General features: G+C 40.6%; 1 protein-coding gene across 1 annotated transcript in view; it reads right to left on the reverse strand.

The window, feature by feature from the left end:
* The window catches only part of Itga1 (integrin subunit alpha 1), a 153,911-nt gene that overhangs the window by 36,066 nt on the left and 96,861 nt on the right, over positions 1 to 20,984 (reverse strand). Inside the window, exons 8-14 of the mRNA XM_005356825.3 lie at positions 20,547 to 20,697; positions 14,926 to 15,091; positions 10,838 to 10,911; positions 9,850 to 9,994; positions 3,704 to 3,846; positions 1,490 to 1,633; positions 141 to 398 (exon numbers count right to left, since the gene is read on the reverse strand). Coding sequence (XP_005356882.1) covers positions 141 to 398; positions 1,490 to 1,633; positions 3,704 to 3,846; positions 9,850 to 9,994; positions 10,838 to 10,911; positions 14,926 to 15,091; positions 20,547 to 20,697 — 1,081 coding nt within the window. The remainder of the gene's footprint in view (positions 1 to 140; positions 399 to 1,489; positions 1,634 to 3,703; positions 3,847 to 9,849; positions 9,995 to 10,837; positions 10,912 to 14,925; positions 15,092 to 20,546; positions 20,698 to 20,984) is intronic.

Here is a 20,984-nt window from a genome sequence, read left to right on the forward strand (position 1 = left end):
AGAGAGAACACAGGAGAAAATCGCACCTAGCTTCCCCAAAGAGTCAGAATAAAGAAGCAAAGTACGGTATGAGCTGTGGAAAAGACGGATGAGACCCCTGGCCGGGAAGGATGAGAGCCCAGGGGGACCTCGGGTCTTACTTGTGCATAGTCCTTCCTTATGGTCTTGTCACTGCCGTGATAGATGTACACAGCTCCTGCGTGGTCGTCCTCCAGTGGAGCTCCGATCACCACGTCATTAAACCCATCCACATTGAGGTCTTTTACAGCAGCAATTGCTGTTCCAAACCGGGCCCCGCAGGGCTCGTTCTTGTTTTCTTTTGTGCATGAATTATCCTTCAGAGATGAACAGCACGTCTGCTTAATTGGTTCCAGGCTCATTTGATATTCAAACCTTGTCTGGAGGGAAGACAAACAGAATGCTTCAGCGTTCCCAACACTGCTACAGAGGTGTAGGCCTATTTTTAAGAGCATGCTGAACCAACCTGACAAAGTAACCATTGGAATACCAACGGCAAGCCTGTAAAATATAGGAAAAGGTAGGAATGCCAAAGGAGCCCCCGAGAGCAGGCATACTCAGAATTCCAACGGACTCTTCTTAATGAAGCCAAGGGTATAATTAGTAGCATGTTCTCGACCTATTAAAGAAGTAAAAATGAAAATCTCCTGCTTTCCCAACAATGTGCTTCTTGGCTAAGACTGTTCATTCTCTGCTGAAGACAAGGACAAAATTTACTCTGCTCAAAATGCAAACCTTCAAAAGTTGCTTGGAGTAGAAGGAAACATATACAATGCTAACAAAGAACACCCTTTTATTGGAAAAAGAGGGAGGGAGAGAGGGAGAGAGAGAGCGAGCACATAAGTTCTTTTAACAAACATGTGGGAGAAAGCCAAGAAAGAGATAGGAAGAAAGGTATGCAATTTGTGATTTAAAATAATTAGTATGAGATAAAATAAGAATTAAAAAACAAAACAAGCCATGAAGGCAAAAATTACTTCTCCAAACAAATGACGTCTAAAATTAGGATTGAAATCAGAATCTCCCTTTGCCTGGCAAAGTGTTCCAAAACCCAGACTGTCTCCCAGGAAGGGCTTGGTACCATTGTCTATCACCATGGTAAATGTGTAAGCCTTCAACCTATGCAGGCTCTTGAATAGGTTTATGAGCAGGATTGTGTACTAGGTGAGTGACATTTGCATTTGCCATATTTTTCCTGTATATTCCAGTTTTTACAAAAGGACAAAACAAAACTGGGTAGTAACAGCAAAAGCAAACAAAAAGCGTATTTCATATTTTAAAGCAAAACATAATTAAGGTCTGAAAGTAGTTTTCTAGGATTCTAAATGTTCCTTTTGAAACTGTGAAGTTGACTGGGACTTGCAAACTTAGATCTTTTTCTCCCCTCAAGCAAGTGAAAGTTAGTCCAGTTGCATTAGTGGGAACTGAAGGGAAGGGTCTTTCTGGATTCACCAATCTCGAATGCTGTTACCTGGTTCACAGCGTAGACATACACTTTGCCCTGTTCCTCTTTCTCTGTCCCCATGTACATGGGAGCCCCGACGAGCAGCAGGTCAGTATAAGAATCTTTGTCAATGTCAATCGTTGTCAAGACGCTACCAAAGTAGGAGCCGATCTAGGACACAAGGTAGAAGAAGCAGGGATGAAATCACAGAAGCTACCATGCTCACTATAAACAACACTTGGTTTTCATCCTTGCAAGTTTCTTTCTCTCCTTTCATCTCCTAAATTTTGTCCTGCACTAAAGGTCAGGCCTGTATTTGTTTTTGGATCCTCTAAGGCTAGATGGAGATGCTTCCCCAGTGTGTTCGCTGTGCACTGACCGTCTCCTTTGCCAGGCTGGATATGAATGAGATGATGCATTTTATAAAGCTCTTTCGGTGATCCTTTAAGGTACAACTGTACAGACATTTGAAAAGTTTATAATTTGAACTAATCATACATTTTAAAAAGCAAAAAAAAAAAAAAAATTCCCCAAGTCCTCACACTGTTGGGAATTCGTTTCTAGAGTCACTGGTCCTCGGCAGCTCAGAGTGAGTTCATGAACTTCTGAGGTCCACGGTTTCCCAAATTCCTCAGTCTTTCAGTCTTATTCCCAGAAGCTTTGGGCATTAGACTTTGTGTTGTCACAGGAAACATGTCTAAGTATAATAATTAATGTTCTCTAATTACCCCAACTCAAGAATGGTTTACCTTGTAATCATGGAACAAGCTTTTTGAAAGAATCTCAGGCTTAGAACAGAAATTATTATTATTATTTAAATAGCATCCATGACATCCCCGTTTACTTACCATAAGAATGTTTGTTTCATATTTTTATATTCCCTTATACTTGCAGACAGCTTCAGAATGGTAAGACTTCAGTTGTCAACAACAACAACAACAAATAGCATTTTCTAATTCTTCGGCTTGACTTATCGCCGACTTACACCACTGTCCCTCTTCCCTTTCCATTTGATAATGTTGATAAACCATTTCAGGTGGTTCGAATGTCATCTTGAGCTACAGTGACAGCTGTTTTATTGTTGATGACTTTCTGAATGGATATATGGCTAAATTAGTAGAATCCTTTCACCTGAACATGAGGAACTACCTCTGCCGTATTCTGGGATGCCCCAGGAGTCTACTGAGGACAGCCTTCCTGCACTGCTGAGCCATGCTGATGTGGGTGAAAATATCCTTGAATAGGATGCTGCATTGAGGCTGGGTGGAATTGAAAGAAAGCTCTTTGTATATAATGTGGCTTCTCAGACTATGGTGGCCCAAACAGAGCCTCTTTGAGCTATGGCTATGCTACCATAAAGGACACTGTTCTTCTGGGGCTCAGGACTTTAACACTAGGGTCACATCTAGATCTCTTCAGTGTGACTCCTGATACCTGGCTGCAGGTTATGACGGCATAAGGAGGAAGGTCGATTTCAGATCTGCCTACCAAGGAGTGAGCAGAACATCCTTGCATGTGGCAGAATGAAGTTAATGAACACTCACTTTGGAATGCTTGGAAAACCCACACAACCATGAGAAGAAAAAAGACAAAAGTTACTCAAATTATTGTTCAAAACTAAACACTGAGTAGCACAGTCACGCATATTTTTCAGTCTAATGCACTAAAATTATTAACATTTGCCTACTGTATCTGCAGTTTCCTAAACAACTTTTAATATTTAAGGATATTTTAAAGAATTTTCCAATTTTACATGTTGCATACAATTTCCCATTCCCTACAGTATGACCTGATGCGCTGAATTGGACACTTAAATGTTGACACAGTTTTAAGTCTTTCCCCCGATCTTCTCACCTGTTTCCCATCTTTCCTTTTAGAGCCAGCACAAAGTTTATCCCTTATGGGTTTCCAGTACCAATCATAACGTAAGGCCACTTTTCTTCTTGTGAATGCTCCATGCAACTGCCCTCTCATAATTCTTAATGTTTTTAGACCTTAGTATTTCTCACATAGTTTGAATAAAACTGCAGGCGACACCTAATATATATATACATAGCTACCTCTTCCTCATTCCAGCTGTTGTGCTTATGACATCTAAGTTATGACTACTTCACACCCCTCCAAAGAATCAAATAGAAAGCCTTCTACACAATGGGTTTTGAATATTTGGGATTTTAAAATTCTAGGTCAAAAGTCACAGAGGACACACAAACGACACAGAACAATCTATTTCCAGTTTACCTGCTCTCCCCTGAGTGTCTGGAGAATTTTGACGTTCCCATCCTCCATCTTGTAGATGACGACCTGGCCCGTGTGATTGTACCGAGGCTGTCCAGCGATGTAGAGCACGTCTCCAGGGAGCGTGGCAGAGTTCACTGTGTAACCTGACCAAAGAGAGATCCCAGAGTGTACCTCAGAGTCCTAGGTAATACAGCATGACTTACTTTAGATGGTTAGTTAGTCTAATCATTTGTGTATTTTCTTGCATTTTGTGCTGGTGAGAAGCCTTTACTGTGCTCCCTGTTTCTCTCACTGCTGATGGCTCCGAAATGCTGGTTTTCCCCAAACCAAATCTTTCATTGTTTACAGATGCAAGTGATACTACAAAAGAGATGATGGAAAAGGGGAGAAGGTTTCTCCATGCAAGTGTCGTGCACACTCACGCCCACCTTAAAATTTTCTGGCCACCATGTTGGAGCAAATCAATTATATTTTATTTAGATCAGTGGTTCTCAAACTGTGGGGTGTAATCTCTTTGGGGTGGCATTACTCTTTTACAGGAACTGCCTAAGATCTCTAGAAAACATAGCTATGATTCCTAACAGTATCAAAATTACAATTGTGCAGTGGCAATGAAATAGTTTTATGGTTTGGGGTCACCACACGAGGAACCGTATTAAAGAGTTGCATCATCAGGAAGGCTGAGAAGCACTGCTTTAGAAGCTGCACTATCAACACTCATAGTTTAATATACTCAGGATGACAGAAAGTATAATCTGCTCCTGCATTGCTAACCAAATTTCTACACTGCAAATTGAAATGGATGAAGGTTGTTTGTATTGTATTATAGAGGTATAGCCTTTACTTCCTGGCCATTTGCTGACGGGATAATGGAATTTGGGTATTTTTTTTATTGTTGTTATTTTTTTTTGTGTGTTGTAAAAATTTTTGCACTATAACTTTTTTCCTTTTTTGAATATTTTTTACAATAAGTTTAAAATAATGGATTTCTGGATTAATTTCCCTCATTCTTACAATTTGAGGTGAGTTGCTTCCATGACATCCAGACTAGGGTTAGTCTATGAACTGCTGTATGCGAGCAGTTCCATTTCATTACAGCTTCCCAGGTATTATATGTGAGTACTATGATTTTATAGATGTGGATATTTGTGTGACTGTAAGTTATCTAACAACAGTTCAATGCTGTAATTTTTAACTCTTTTTTAATTAAAACTGAGGGCTTTTCCCCCACATATCTACTCATCTCACTTTCTCCATGCTCTGTAAAATGTGATTTTTTTTGTATCTGCTTCTACTTTCATCTGCATGTATTGTTTTATGGTGACTTTTCTCATGAGCCATGCAACTTTCTTCCTATTATCCTTTCTCTCCCAGGCCACCTCCACTTAAGGTTTAAGCACACCTCGTTCCAGTTCAGTCAGCATCGTCCTGTTATGGCAGAGTGAGCTCAGGCGTGGGTCAGTCTGATCACGGGCTCTGTGCTCTCAAGCCCACATCACAGCTGCCTCTGTTGATTTAGCTCGGTTACCAGGGATCGCATGGACAACTCCCAAGTTTGCCATTACCTTATATATTTTTATACAGGTGCAGCAAAATTTTTTCACGCTTGTTGGGCATTTACCCTTTTGAGGCCTTGGGCCCACTTATAAGTCCGTCACTGCGGAGATTGAAGGACCCACAGTACAACAGTAAAGTCACTGTTCAGATATGTGGTGGCTTTTCAGATATTCATAGCCTGGATGGTCTGGGGAGTTTCCAAGATGTTATTATTAATAATGAATACGATGTCTTGCGTATCTTGATATGCATGCTTTTTGAGGGGAGTTCTGGCTCAAATGCATAATGAAGAGATCACTCTTGGCCAGCTAAAAAAAGAGTTTGCATTGTGGCTTTAAGTCAGATTATTATTATTTCTGAAGGATAAGAGTTTTGTATTTTGTATCTGTATGGAATGGAGCTAAATCAGTGAGTAACTTGCACTACACATAGGGTTGATCTCTGCAGAAGGAAGCAATGTTTTAATAGCAGGAAGAGGTTTGTTACTGGAGAAGACAAGGGTAGTTCAGAAGTGAGCCACAGAGAGCCACTTCCAGCTGTGAGAGAGATCATATTTTTAATTTAAGTAGTACCTATTTTACTATAAGTTAAATAATTCTACTTTTGTACAAGTAATATGTTTATAAAAATGCTAAAGGAACAATATCTGTTAGGTATATTATCCTTTGTGAATTTTTCCATCTGTTTTCGTACCTTCAACTTCTTTTATGAAGGATGAATTTTGTCTCGCTTTGTACCTCCTTGACAGAAGCAAGAGCTGTGGTGCTGGAATAGGAAATGTATGACTTATCTTCATATTGTGCCTTTACCTTACGCCTTGCTCCTTTCGAGTTTGTCAGGCGTGATGAGAACACAGTATGGATGTATTAGGGAAAGTGTGGATGAGGGTGACAGAGAGGACAGATTTACCCACATTCTCACCACCAAACCAGACTCAACAGGCTAAGTACACATTGAGACAGGTTAGGGGGGGTGATAAGAAGATGGGTGGGTGACTCTGTCCTGGAAGCCACACGTATGCTTCTTTTCACATTGCCTCCTTTGCATTGATAAACACATATATTTCAAAGTGGGGTGGGCCTCTCAGCTTGCTCCCTTCCCAAGATTTCATATGGCCTCTCTAGCTGTCTTTCGCCCAGATTTCCGAGCAGTGAACTGAGTTTCTTAGTAATTTTACAATATCCACAATGAAATATTTGAAACCCTTATTTCAGATTTGAAAAAAAATCATTTGAGGATGGGTTAGTGGAAGCATATGAAAGATATTTTACACCTAGTAGACACCTGTAGGTAAATGTCTTATACCTTAATGTTTGACTAAAGTGATAAAATGAACAAAAAAGACATTAGTATACTACAGATAGCATATGTAAATTCCTTCCTTTCCTCAGCATAGAGGACCCATAAATATGTGCATCTATTTACATATATGTATGTTGTCAGCTAGTAATTTTTCCAGTTTCATTAAGTTGTGAATGATTAGAGGGGTGGATAAAGAAGTAAGGCTATTTTAATGTTTTCTTATGTGCAATGCAATCTTTAAATTTTAAATCATTTAAGGATGCATTAATCAACACTAACTCAAAGTGTAGGGTAAGAACGGATTTAGGACTTTGATTGAAAGAATTAGATCACAGAATCCTAACCTGGAATTCCAAAATACTGCACTGTGCAATTAAGAATTAGAATAAGTGAGTATGGGAAGAGTAGAGATGACCACGCCGAGCACATCTGTGCTCTGCATTCGGTCTTCAACTGTTAGAATACTTAATAGGAAGAGGATCAGTGCTAGAAATTATAATATTCCACAAACATGTGTTAGTTTTCTACTGATGCTATAACAGATTAGTATAAACTTATTAGCTTACAACATCATTCCAAATGCCTTATTTTGCAATTCTGTAAGCTAGAAGTCCTACAAAGCTCTTTCTCTCTCTGGACTATAGTGAGAGGCAGGTGGGGCTATGCTCCTTTCTGAAGACTGTAGAGAAAACACACTTCTTTGTCCTTTGTGACCTAGAGCTGACATGTGTTCCCACCTCCTCCTTTATTGCCAACACAACACTGTATCTCTCCGATCATCTCCTACAAATCTATCTCCCTCTAAACACATCTAAGAAAGAGTTTTCTATTTCATCGTTTGGTTGTATTAGACTATGGCAGTGTGTACTGGCTGGTTGTGTGTGTCAACTTGACACAAGCTAGACTCATCAAAGAGGAAGGAGCCTCAATTGAGGAAATGTCTCCATGAGATCCAGCTGTAAGGCATTTTCTCAATTAGTGATCCATGGGGGAGGGCCCAGCACATGATGGGTGTTGCCACCCTGGGGCTGGTGGTACTGGGTTCTATTAGAAAGCAGGTTGAGGGAGTCAGAGGAAGTGAGTCAATAAACAGCTCCCCTCCATGGCCTCTGCGTCAGCTCCTGTCACCAGGATCCTGCGCTCTTTAAGTTCCTGTCCTGACTTCCTTTGGTGGTGAACAACAATGTGGATGTGTAAGATGAATAAATTCTTTCCTCCCCAACTCTCTTTTGGTCATGGTGTTTTGCCACAGCAATAGAAACCCTAAGACACAATAGATCTAAGAATGATGTATCTCAGGCTCCTTCATATAGTTACAGGTGGAAGTTCTTTTTGCCTCATAAAATCACACATTAATAGGTCCAGGCACTAAGGCTAAGACATTGGTTTGATTTTGTTAGTTTTTTGTTTTGTTTTGTGTAGGGTCCTAAAGTGAACTTCTGGCAATGTAGAATGATCCTTCCTGTGTTTCTGCAAACACATGATCATAGGAATTATGATAATTTACATTTACAAATCCATCCAACACATGATGATAAATGTTCTGTAACTGTTCTATCTAGGAGAGAAAGAAGCATCAGGTTAAATTGGCTCTTGATTCCAAGATCTTTCACACATACAAGGCCCAGAATCTTCGCTTATGAAGAACTTCGCAAGCTGTGTGAGCTAGGCCCCCACCACTGTCTATCAGTTCTCCGTCTTAGCCCATAGCACACCGAGAGGGACTGCTTGTTTCTTGACTGTTTCTCATCCAAAACAATACCTGTATCGCTCTGCCTTATCCATTTTGCCATTTTTAATTTGCCTAATATTTCTGGTACAACATAGGCACTCTGTATTTGTGGGTGCTTTCCCATTCAGCCCAGAGTCAGGTATTTTGGTACAGGGAAATGAATACTAGTGTGAGCTTCAGGGGACCTGACTGGCACGTCGGAGCTGCTCCAGATAACTGGAGCACAATCGCTTTGTCCTCTGATAATCAATTTAGAAACCATATTAAGCGTGTCTCTCACTACTAAAGCTCAGCATGAAGCGGGAGCTCAAGCCTGGCAGCATGGACCACACATTCTCATCTGTTTCACACACACAGTACTTCCTGCTCCAGCTTCCAGTCACTTGGGGATTTGGAGGAAGGTGAAGCATTTCCACATCTGTCTTTACTCTAAATCATTTTTGTCACTTTGGACTTTGAGTTGTTTGATTCTGTTTGTTTTCTGGGAAGAGGAGGAGAGGTGATGAATTTTGTGAGGAAGAAGCTGGGAGCTTCGTTTATGCCCCTTGTTGGGTCTTAGGCTTTGTGATACCTCTTCTGCTGTGTCAACAGAGACCCCAACTCCCAAGTCCTGCCACCTCTGCAGCTGTAACACGTGCTCTGAGTAAGAAGAGATGTGGAGGCACCTAGAAAGACTTGGCGCTTTCCTCATAAAACAGAAAGAAACTAGGACTTGCTTTGAGGGTAGAAAGCTCCTTGAAAGAACACAGTGATGGTAAAAAGGGGATAGTGCAAGACCAAGGTGTTTCCTTTATCACTGTCCCCTAACACTGAGAACAATGGCAGGGCAAAAGAAGACCTAAGGACCAGTGTGTTAAGGGAGGACAGGGGAACAGTATCAGGAGGGTCCTTCCCATTTTAGATTAGGCCTCCTACCTGTTTCCTGTGCCCTCACAATGATGAGAGGACCCTCACTTTTCCCTCCCCCCCCCAGCTGGTGCTGAGCCTGGTACAGATAGTGGCGTCATACACGCACCCCATCTTCTTATTGTGGCAAGTGTTCAGACTCCAACAAATTTCTGAGCTTAAGTGCTACGTTTTACTGAATGTGAATAGAAGAAGCTATAGAAACAGAATAGAATAGACTCAAAGAAGAAGCTGTATGGTAAAGCAATTGAAAATTCTCTTTCACAATGAGAACTTGTAGAAAGAAATTGAGGATAAATATTATGTAGGCCATGTCAAGGTTTTTCTAGCCTCATTTTCTGTCAGCAGATCCAAAGGTCTTTTGGTTTTAAAGGAAATATTGGACGCAGAAGGCACTCACTTAGACAGCCCACATCGGCTAACACTGCTCCTTACACTGGACACACCTCAGCAGGCACTGAGCTGATGACCCAGCTTCTGTCACCTTGAGAAGTCAAGGCTCCTCAGAAGTCTGAAAGCTTCCCTAGGTCTTTCAAAACATCTTTAAAGCAATCTTATTACATGGTTTATAACTACAGACACAGGAGAAAACAATGCTAGAGAGAACAGTCTTTTGAAGAAGCTTCTAGCAGTTGTATCCAAGCCTTACCTAAATAAGAAGCAAGAGGTTCGTTCATTTTGGTGGGCTCAGTTTGAAAGGTGGTGTTCTGAGGGATGACAATCTGGTTAGCCTTCTGCATGACTACCGTTCCGTTCCAGTCATAGGCTCCCACTGCTCCAAGCATGACCCAGTCCTAACGTGTGAGTTCAGAAAACAGTAAAATGGCATTAGCAAACCCTTATGTTGCATTAACAGTGTGATAGGAATGGTTTGAAGCGCTTTATTTAAATTCATTCATATAGTCCTCAAAATAATTTTCTTTACAAGAATCCAACATTACAATCCCTATTTTAATCCCTGTGGTGGTGGGCCACATCTTTTATCCTAGCATCCTGGAGACAGAAGCAGGCGGGTCTATAGAGGGAGTCCCAGGACAGCCAGAGCTACACAGAGAAACCTTGTCTTGAAGAAAAAAAAAAGCAAGCAAACAAGAAATCAAACAAACAAATGAAAATCCCAACATTAACCAAAAAGGAAGCTGAGGGCCACTATGTAACTTCCACATTGAAATGTTGATAGCCCTATATAATGACCGTGATATCTTCTCTTTTTGCCTTTCTTTCTGTTATTCTGGACACACACATGTGCACACACACAAAATCACATCTTAGTCTTCTAAGGAATGTTAGCATGACCAATGACTAATGAACACCTTAACACTGAGAAAAAGATTCTCCATTTTACACCGATGTCTTATGTATTTCATTTCATTAGATGCACAGTTACATTCAGCACAGCTCAGACTGTATGGTTCATAACAATTAATAGTTCATAAGTATTAATTGATAAAATATAGGAGCTGTGGGAAGTATTCTCCTAATAAGAAGCTCAGAGATGCCATTTTCCCATTTGCAGTCTGCAGAGCTGGCCTCACCATAAACTTCAGAGCAATCTTACTCTGTCGATGGCTGGGCATGGCCTGGAGGGAGCCAAGTGTGCAGGAAAGGTGTTCCTTCCCTGGGCATGATCCACATACCTGTGAATAATGAGCGCTGAAGCCAGTCTGAGACATTTCCATCTCGAATGAAGCTGCTGACTGGTCAGCTGTAGCTATAACGTAGGAAAGATAACACGCAATAAGTGACTAGCAATGTCATTTAGGCTGCAATTGATCTGCTGAACACAGAACTGCTGGAATCTGGGGACCTGCCAAGCCGAACTATGGAAGGTTTAGGGGACTATCAGCCAAGTACTTCTCAATCAAAACTCCTGGGCAGGGCTCAGTAGAAGACAGAGGTTAGTGGAAGGATCTCCTCTCCCATTCTTACACATTGGCTTCCCACCCTTGCTGAGGGGATGTTGATCTGCTTGCTTTCAGTGAGTTTAAATGGTCTTAAAAATAAGTTAAAAATAACATATAATTTTAACCAAGTCAGCCTGACTATCTTTTCTACACTGTAGTTGCCTGTGTTTCCTTGGTGCATTGGAAAGTTGAATTACTGCAGTAGGAGTCAACTGTCTTGTCTGCTGGATCTAGGAGCCCTATCAGAGCTAATTTGATACTCTACGAGGCTGAAAAATACTTCACCCAACTATATAAAAAGATTCCCGACTCATTAGTCCCATCTCCCTTTGAGGCCATGCATCCTCTCTAGGAGATACTGTCTGAGAGAGCTGAAGGATGTGGGTACCATTCATGTTAGGAGGTGACTCCTTCATGTAGCTCCCATCTGTGTCCCACCCAAGTCTCTAGTTTTTTAAAGAAACTTTCTATCGAGTCCAGCCTGGTCTACAAGAGCTAGTTCCAGGACAGGCTCCAAAACCACAGAGAAACCCTGTCTCTAAAAACCAAAAAAACAAAACAAAACAAAACAAAACAAACAAACAAACAAACAAAAAAAACACCACCTTTAAAGCTCATTGCTAAAGTCCAGACAGATTAGAGCATTGTATGGAGTTGTGTTCTTCTCAAAATATTTACAGGCCAGAAGCCACAGTTTCCTGGGGGACCTGTGGGGATGTTGATCTACCCACTTCCAGGGAGTTACTGGTTTACTTGGCCTTAAAAATAAGCTAAAAATAACATAAAATTTTGGTCAAGTCAGCCAGACTGTCAATGGATTCAAGAGAATCATTAAATTTGTGAACTCAAACATGCTTATTTATTTACTGGAATAAAGCTATAAAAATGCATCTGTGATTGAATTTTTATAGGGCTAGATTAAATGTGACAACCAATCAAGAACCTGAATGAATGATTTAAATCCCTCATGCAGATTGCCCTTTAAATGACCAAGATGCATTTTACCTTAAATTAAAGTGTGTTTTTGATACATAGCGATTTACGCTACTTCCATGCTTACTTGGCCAGACTGACAGCAAGGACGTGTTAGTAGACACCAGAATCCCCCAGCCTCTGCTGTTGTGTTTTCGGCTGAGAAAAGAGGAAGATACTGCCTGGCCTTCTGCATGCTGCATTAGCATCATGGGAATAACCTGGCCATAATCCCACTGGCCAAATTTCCCACTTTCAGCCTGTCCCTGGCTGGCTCATGGGGAGTAAACCAACTGCTCTGACCCTTGCCTGCTTCCGGTTAGGAATGTGAGCATTTTCCCTGAAGCTGATAAGAAAGGGAGATTCATACCTTTCCCTGATCTAGTTAGTCAACTCCTGCGCATGCTTGACTCACTAGGTGGCTTGCTCTTGGCAAACCAGACTTCCATAATTGTTGCTATTTGCCATCTAGAATACGTATTGACAGGAAATGGAGATTTTCTAAACAACAGGGGAGAAAGCCTTTTGTGATCTCGTTATGAAAATGCTGGGAGGGAATACACTGGAAGCCCTGCTGTGTGACGTCAGCACCAAGGAAGCTGAAGCAAGAGGGGCAGCAGGGCCAGTGAAACTTCGCCTTGAACACAAAAACAGAAACCAGACCCAGAAACAAAAGAGACAGCTCACATGACTTTAGCCTGCGTAAGATGTAGAAAGATATTCTAATCTTTGGAGAGTTTTATAAAATGATTTCATATTTAAATATAGAGATTTCTGGAAGCGTTTGGACATTCTAGTAAGGAACTTCAACTGTGATTTGGTTAGGTTATAACGAATCTTAAAATGCCATTTCAGGCAAAATGAACCACATACCTTACAATGTAGGTCACATTCAGCCAACTCTAGGTTATATTTGCCTCCTGATCTAGAGAATATTTAGAAATGGCACTTCCTATGTTTAACTGACTAGTGTAATAGTAACTTAAAAAAACAACTCTTACAAGTAGTATTATACAGGTTATATTAAAAATCCATATGTGTACACATATACATATAAACATGTAATAACATTAATAAATAAAAGGCCATAAATTTGAAGGAGAGTGAAGGGGGTTATGAGGGGCTTTTGATGGAGGAATGGAGAGAGGAGTGTTGTAGTTAAATTATTGTCTCAAAAACAAACAAACAAACAAACAAACAAAAAATAAGCAAAAAACCTAGTCCTTTAAGCCCTTTCTGATTCTTTCTTGGTCTGTGTTATTAAAAGAGAAAAGTGCACAGTAATTTAGAAGACCATCCGTATTAAATCTAGGCAGGCATGGCCTCCCCTATTGATAAATGACATCTTGTCTCAATGGCTATTGAAAGACCGAAGCCGTGTAATGGTGACTTGGACTTAGAACACAGAACAGCTGAGCCATTCAGAAATGGCTGGGAGTATAGACTGGTAAAGGCTCAAGGGTTCTGTCTCTAAAGGCATTGGAGATAAAGGGAGCCAGAGAAATCCTTCTGCTTGGGACGCCAGTCCCTGTCATCCTCGGAGTAAAACAAGCTCCTGAGCAACTGACTGTGACTCAGATTGAAAGCAATAAGGTGACACCGTCATTGAAAGAGGACATTATGAGAGCAGGCAGAGGTGAGGGCAGCAGAGTGCCCTGTAAATAATAGCACAATCATGAGTCCTACTGAGATTGGCTTTGTTTTTTATGTGCATGAATATGTGTGTCCTGAGTTGCGAAGCAAAACTTTTGCTACCAGGTGCTACTCAGGAAATATTGCAAACAGTTGCTTTACATCATTTTCTTGAGCTGGAGCTATAAGGAAAGTTGTAGAGCAGTTGTCCAGCATATGTAAGGGCCTGCGCTTAGTCCTCAGCCCTCAGCATACATACACACACACACACACACACACACACACACACACACACACACACACCACACACACACGCGTGCACATTTTTCTTGTTTACTGGATAGTCACTTGAAATTGTCTACCCTTTTTAAAGTCATGCCTCATCCTCAGATTCTCTCTGTTTGTTATTAACAGGTTCTGTGAGGGATCACAGGGTAGAGTTTTTGACAATTATACAAGCGACACTTTCATAGTGCCCCCTTAAAGACAGTCAGTGGAATGGGGATGCCCCAGAAGGGCAAAAGAATTCTCTGTGGTTTCTGTGGAGCCTGAGTTCTGAGTCTGAGTTTCCAGACCTTGAAAAATCTAAAGAAGACTTTACCAGTCAAAGGACATTAGCTCCAAAGCAGTTTGTTACCGGACACCTCCCACTGAAGGGACTAGCATTGTTCAACAGCTTCACTAGACAGTCACCGCTGAAAAAGTCAAAGAAAAATCCTCAAAGAGGTGGCATGGATAGACAACCATAGCAAATGAAGTTTCGCTACCAAAGGACTTGAGGCAAAACTCCATGGAGATCTTTAACAAATTACAGTGGAAATGAACAAAGAAATGATTGGATCAGAACATTCTCCTAGCAGAAAAGACAGATGGAAGACAAAAGTTGAGTCGATGGGTGTCTGTTCTAAACTTGTGTCACGGAAAAGGAATAAAACGTGCAGATGCTGGGCCGTTTGGGTTCTTGCATATGCCTCTGCTGACCCCTGTGGCCATCAGCTCTCCCAGGCATCTGCACAGTCTAACAAATACTGTGTCTAGCCATCACGGTTGTCTGTAAAGTAGTTCCACGACAGATTCATATGACAGAGACTTGATCACTGATGGCTACTGCACACGGTGAAAATAGGTTAGTAATGTGTTGAGAAAAATACCCCAAACCCGTAACGTTAAGATTGAATTTTAGAAGGGACATTCCAGATCAGGAGAGACAGTCATACCTTCCAAGGCAAATATCCTTTCCCCCAGAGCTTTGACAATGGTGACCAGGGCCAACTCATCTGAGACATTGAAGAAGTGCTTTTCAGTGGGCTCGCTTGCGATAGATTTTATTTCCTCCACGAATTTCTCAGTGCTTAAATTCCCTCGGTTATAGTGGCCAAGGATCTAAGGCACAGCAAAAATGGCAAGAACATATTTTAACTCTTATATGTTAAAGTATTTCAAGCATATATTCAGTAAACAAGAGCATTCAGGATATCTCATGCCGGTATAATGTTATGTAGTCATGGGAATCTTTATGGAAGAGAGGCTTTCTGAGTACATGGTTTTGCTCATATTGACTCGTGTGAATATTTATGTTATTTTTCATTATGTGTGTGTGTGCATGTGCGTGTGTCAGTGGGTGTGTATGTGTGTGCACCTGAGTACAGATTCCCTTGGAGGTTGAGGGATGAAGTCATCCTAGAGCTAGAGTTCCTGGCAGTTGTGAGCTGTCTAATACGAGTGTTGAGGAACAGACTTGAGTCCTTTACAAAAGTAGTACCTGATGTCAACCACCGAACATCCCCCCACCCATATACACTGATTCTTAGAACCATGGGTGAGGCAGGAAAACAGTCTTCCTTTTTCTGCACTCCTGTGTCTCTGTGTAACAGCTATAGCTTTAAAATCATCTGACCATTCAAAAGACATGTTAACTTTCTATATAACTGAGATACAATTGCAGCTACTGACATGGCCATCTTCTGGCAGAGCAACCAACAAGGGAGTTATGGAAGTGTTTTATATATTTTCACATACATATATACATACATACATGCATATATATATTATACATGTATACGTACACATGTGCATGCCTGCATTTTTTCTTAGAGACCTGTGAAAGTTCTGCATATATATTCCGGCATGAAGTGTTTTACACTTCTTTCATTTTTCTATGAGAAGTTTTAAATTTTCATGAAGTCATACTGATCATGTTTCTTCTTTAAGGTATGTACAATTTTACCTGGTTAGTACTGGTGTGAAAATGTCTATGTTTATGAAAATATGTAAATCTTAACCTAAAGATTCCCAATACAAAGATATGTCCTAACTTGTTATTTTAAAATATATAGCAATGTGGGAATAGGAAAAAGGTCCAAATACTATATTATCTTTTAAATCTGTTTATAATATTGTAGATTTCCATCTTTGATTAGCCTACATATATTTAAAGACTTTTTTCTTTTATAATAAAAACGTTAGTATTGTAATGAAGCATGTTTAATTTTTATTTTATTACAAGTGACACTTTAAGGTTACTAGTTCTTGCTTTTAAATATTCATGTATCCTTTATTATACTATCACAAATTGAGAACAACTTATATATCTGTAAATAATGATGCAAAAAATGAAGTCTAAGATGGTAGGCTACAAAATGATATTTTGGTTAAGGTATATAGATAAATACCTTAAAAATTGAGAACTCAAGTTACTATTTACATAGTTCTTCTTTTGTCCTATGACAGAATTATTGTTTCACAGGATAAATGGTGGTTGAGAGCAACAACTTAATCACCCTGATGCACACTATTAATGTAAGAATTTGAGTCATATCTGTTCCAATCAGCAGGCTCATGGAGGCTTCCTGTGATGAGCTTGCCCCTTTCCTGGGGGAGCTTCAGTGACCATCACTGAAGAAATGTCACATTTCCACGCTGCGGGACATCAAGCCCACTCGCTTCTCTTCACTCTCAAGACCCCAACAATCCAGTCCATCCTAACTCCTTCCCATATTAAATGCACTTATAATAAATGACATATGAACATCTGAGAAGGAGCCCCCTTTGGGGAATCATGTGTTTAAGGAAAACTGCATACCACTTAGGCTCTGTTTGACTTCTGTTTTTAAGCTCACTCTACGATACCCAGACTTTTGGTAAAATGGTCTGGGCTGGAACTTCACAAATTATTTCAGAAAACAAAACCTAAATTCCTGGATATTGTGATGAAAAGTCAGGGCCGAACTCTCTAAGTGTTTAGCCTCGGAACAGAGACCACCGGGACTGTCTTGCAGGCCAGCTGTGTGATGAAGGAAAAGAATACGTGAAGAAGGCAGCGGAGAGATGTCAGACAGAGAAGGAAAACCAAGCTCATGCTTGCAGAGCATTGAACAAAGACCCTGTCTCGTTTAAGAAAAAGCTGTCAGGATGCCTTTCTTAGAGCTGGATATCTCACTGAATCTGGTTGCAGGAGACAATCTACAAGCTCCAAAAGAGCCACACTCCTGCGTTTCCTGCTGAACATGGTAAGGCTAGTTTTTTCTTTTTTCATTTTGATAACCTGCATGTTTCTCTTAGACTCATTCAAATTCTGAATTATGTGGGTTCCTCTGAGTCCTCCACTGATTTACTTAACTTATTCTACAGATCTTGTGACATCCTGGGACAATAAATCATCCTTGCTCCTCTTTGACTGTTACCTAGCATGTTCTAGATTAACTATTGGATCAACATATTAACTCCCATTTTATTTAAAATTGATAAAATTCAAAATATATGCAAAACAAACATACCAGCTGAGAATTTTGGGGGGTGTGTGGTTGAAGTTGCTAGATGTGAAGTGAATATTATAAGACATTTAGGGGTAACTGTACAGGAGGAAGATAAGTAGATTTAACAAAGTAGAAAAAATACCCACAGGACAGATTTAAAGAGCAAGAATAAAGCAGAAAAGTACAATACACGAGAAAATACTCAGAGCTGCAGTGTCTGGGATTCCTATATAGGCTTAAACCGCCCAACTAATATCACAGATGAAAACAATAACAGAAACCTATTGGCATCTTTTATCCAAGAGATTGGTAGCTTGTAAAATGTTTTCTATTAGAAAAAACAAGAAGTTAAATAATACACCTAATTTTAAAAATACATCTCAAATATGTTGAACATAAGTGTTTGAATTCTGGTAACATTTACCTGAAAGTCAGAACTGAAATCTCCTTAAAGCAGATGTATCAAAGTAAAATATGTACTGTATTTATGTGCAACATCATGTCTTTTATTTGACAATATAAATATACTTATTGATGTCTCATTTATGTTTGAGCACATTTCTCAACCATTACAAACTAAGAGCAGGGTATGACTATCTAATATTCTTCATTGACAGAAATAAAAGACTGAAAGCCAACTCATGGCTTCTCAAAACAGGAAATTTTAACAGGAAATATTTGAAGTTTTAAAACATGGAACTTAAATTACCAATATTTAAGCCTCTTGGGGACCTGTTTCCTGTCAAAACACATTTCTGTATTGTTCACGGTCAAAGAGTAGGGAAAAGAAAAAAATCTAAGGAACAGTCCAGACAATGACTGAGACAGGGGGACAGTCCAGACAATGACTAAGAGTGAAGAGTAGTTGACACAGTAATTGAGACAGGGTTTTTATTCATGTGACTACGTGCAGCATGAGTAGATCCTATGAGATTCCTGAAGTCTGTCTGTGTTATTGCTCAAATGAGGAAAAGTAATACAAGTGTCTTGTTTTCTAGTTTGGTCTCAAATAATACCTTTTAAAATAAACACGAAGTAGGAAAAGTAACAAATAATTGTGGTTAAATGACATTTTCTTGTTTTTCACTTTTATAGAGTTCAAGAGCAGTTTGATAATAACACACTGGTGAAATGGAAAGCACATGAATATATGGTTCTCCATGAAGATGAATAGGATGTTGAAATCTCCTTTGATGCTGAGATGAGAGAGACAAATAGGACTCCCAGTAGGCAAAACTGTTTAAGACAAGGAAAAACTAACTATGTCGTCAGACATGTACACAACACAGAGTTCACTTAAAGTGGTGTGCTGTTTTTGTCTTTCCAGTAAAACTTCTCCTAGTGCTGTGTGTGTGTGTGTGTGTGTGTGTGTGTGTGTGTTTGCGTGTGTCGCACTGAGTATAAAGTGTTTCCACAAGGGAGACAAGCAATCTATGGTTGAACTACATCCTCAGCACCAATACTGTTAATTCTGATGATAGCTGATACTGTTTGTGGCCTGCATCCACAGTACTTACAATGCCAACTGGTCCTCAGGGGGAAGCGAAAAAAACCGGAGATCATCTCTGATACTCAGATGTCTGGAATCAGTGAGCAAGCTCTGGCTTTCTACACTGACAAAAGGGACTGGCCGTAGGCTTAATGTCATTCGTTATTTAGATATTTTCCTGAGTGACCATTTGAAACTATTCTCAACCATGAAATCAAAATGCTTACATTTTCACAGCAGAAGGGGTAATAAAGAATTTGAGAATAATTAGCAAATGGAAAGTTATAAAAATAACAACAGAGAATGAGAGAAACAATTAGATGTTTAGTGAAGTTTTTTATATCTTATACACCAAATAAAATAAGAAAATGTTTCAGTCAGGTTTTATCACTTTATAACCAAGCCATCTTGTTTATAAAATGTGCGCCTTGGCCCTGGGGAGCCGTGCATCACATCCTTGGCCCTGGAGAGCCGTGCATCATATCCTGGAACGTTTTTCTGTGCCTAAACCTCATCTTCCACTTCTTACATCATCCATGCCTTTGAAAGGCAGATTCGTTGACTGGATGTTGAAAACTCAAGCAGCTAATATTTGATTACCGTTTGTGAAGAGTTCGGGGGTTGGGAATCTTTTCTCCTGAGTTAAAAACAAATCAATTGAATCAATTTTGGGGAATGAAAGAACAATTGATTTCGGAGAAGAGAGTAGCTTCCCCCTAGACTGCGGGTGGGACTATGAGGTGGAAGCTGGAAGGAAGGGCCAGATGTTGTCCCTGGGGCGATTCCCTGAAGGGTTCTGAGCAAAGAGGAAACCTTTTATCTCTAAACGCTAGGTCCTTATTAGCTCCCTGTGGTGGCTTCCTCGGAAGGATCGGAGAGAAAGACAATTTTTATCGTGTGCCTCACTGGCCACTGTCGTCACTGATTCTCCGTGTGTTGAAAGAGAACAACTGACAGAAATAACATAATCTTTTGACAAAAGATTACCCTGAAGCTCAGTGTATTAGAACTTGTTCACTTGTCCCAGAGATGATATACAGGAAAAAAAGCCTGTACAAAAGTGATCCTACTGCACGTGCTGGCTTTGGGGGGGCCTGGGCAGTTTGGATGCTCAACTTACTAAACCTGGATGGAGGTGGGCGGTCCTTGGACTTCCCACAGGTCAGGGAACCCTGATGGCTCTTCAAGCTGATGAGGGAGAGGGACTTGATCGGGGGAGGGGGAGGGAAATGGGAGGCGGTGGCGGGGAGGAGGCAGAAATCCTCAATAAATAAATAAATTTTAAAAAAAGTGTTTCCGGCCCTGAAACACAGTGTCCTCTGTCCTTTCCCACACCCAGCCTTCTGTTCCCTTCTGTTTCACACACCTGGAAAATGGGACAGCTTGGGCAGCAGAAGCAGACAGATAAATGGGGCTTCGGAAATATAATGATTGGCTTGGTAGTAGGTGCTTATAGAAGGCATCTTCTGATTCTGGCTTCTCAAACTTCAGGAAGAATTATTAACTGAGAAGCAGTTTTTCTTGCCCAGTATATGATGTCTGTCTCATGACAGACACGGAGAGTTTACACACCCTTTGCTGGTGAGGTACTTACAGCTATGGAAAATCGCTGAATGTTCTCATCCTCACAGTCCTGGATGACCTGCTTTAGTCGGTAGTTGTCATGTGATTCTCCATCAGTCACTATGACCATGACCTTTTTAACGCCCCTCCTGGCACCCCGAGCTTCAGTGAAAGCCTCTTTCCTGAAGGGAACACAGACCAAAGGGAAGCTGATCAAACTCAGCTCAGAGTCGGGCAACATAAAAAGCCCTACAAAAATACATCAACTCTGCGTAGTCTGGCACTTCCCTCCGAGATGACTGTGGACTCCGCTGTCAGAGGCAAGCGACACCATGACCCCACTTGCGATGGTTCCACAGAATCACATGTGATGGGGACTGACTGTATTACCACTCGCCACATATGCCCATATGAAGCACAGGTGCATACCTTCTTTGGATGCTGCGTTATAGGGATGTCGTGACTGATG

This window comes from Microtus ochrogaster, chromosome 19 (genome assembly GCF_000317375.1).
Source record: "Microtus ochrogaster isolate Prairie Vole_2 chromosome 19, MicOch1.0, whole genome shotgun sequence".
Taxonomy (NCBI): domain Eukaryota; kingdom Metazoa; phylum Chordata; class Mammalia; order Rodentia; family Cricetidae; genus Microtus; species Microtus ochrogaster.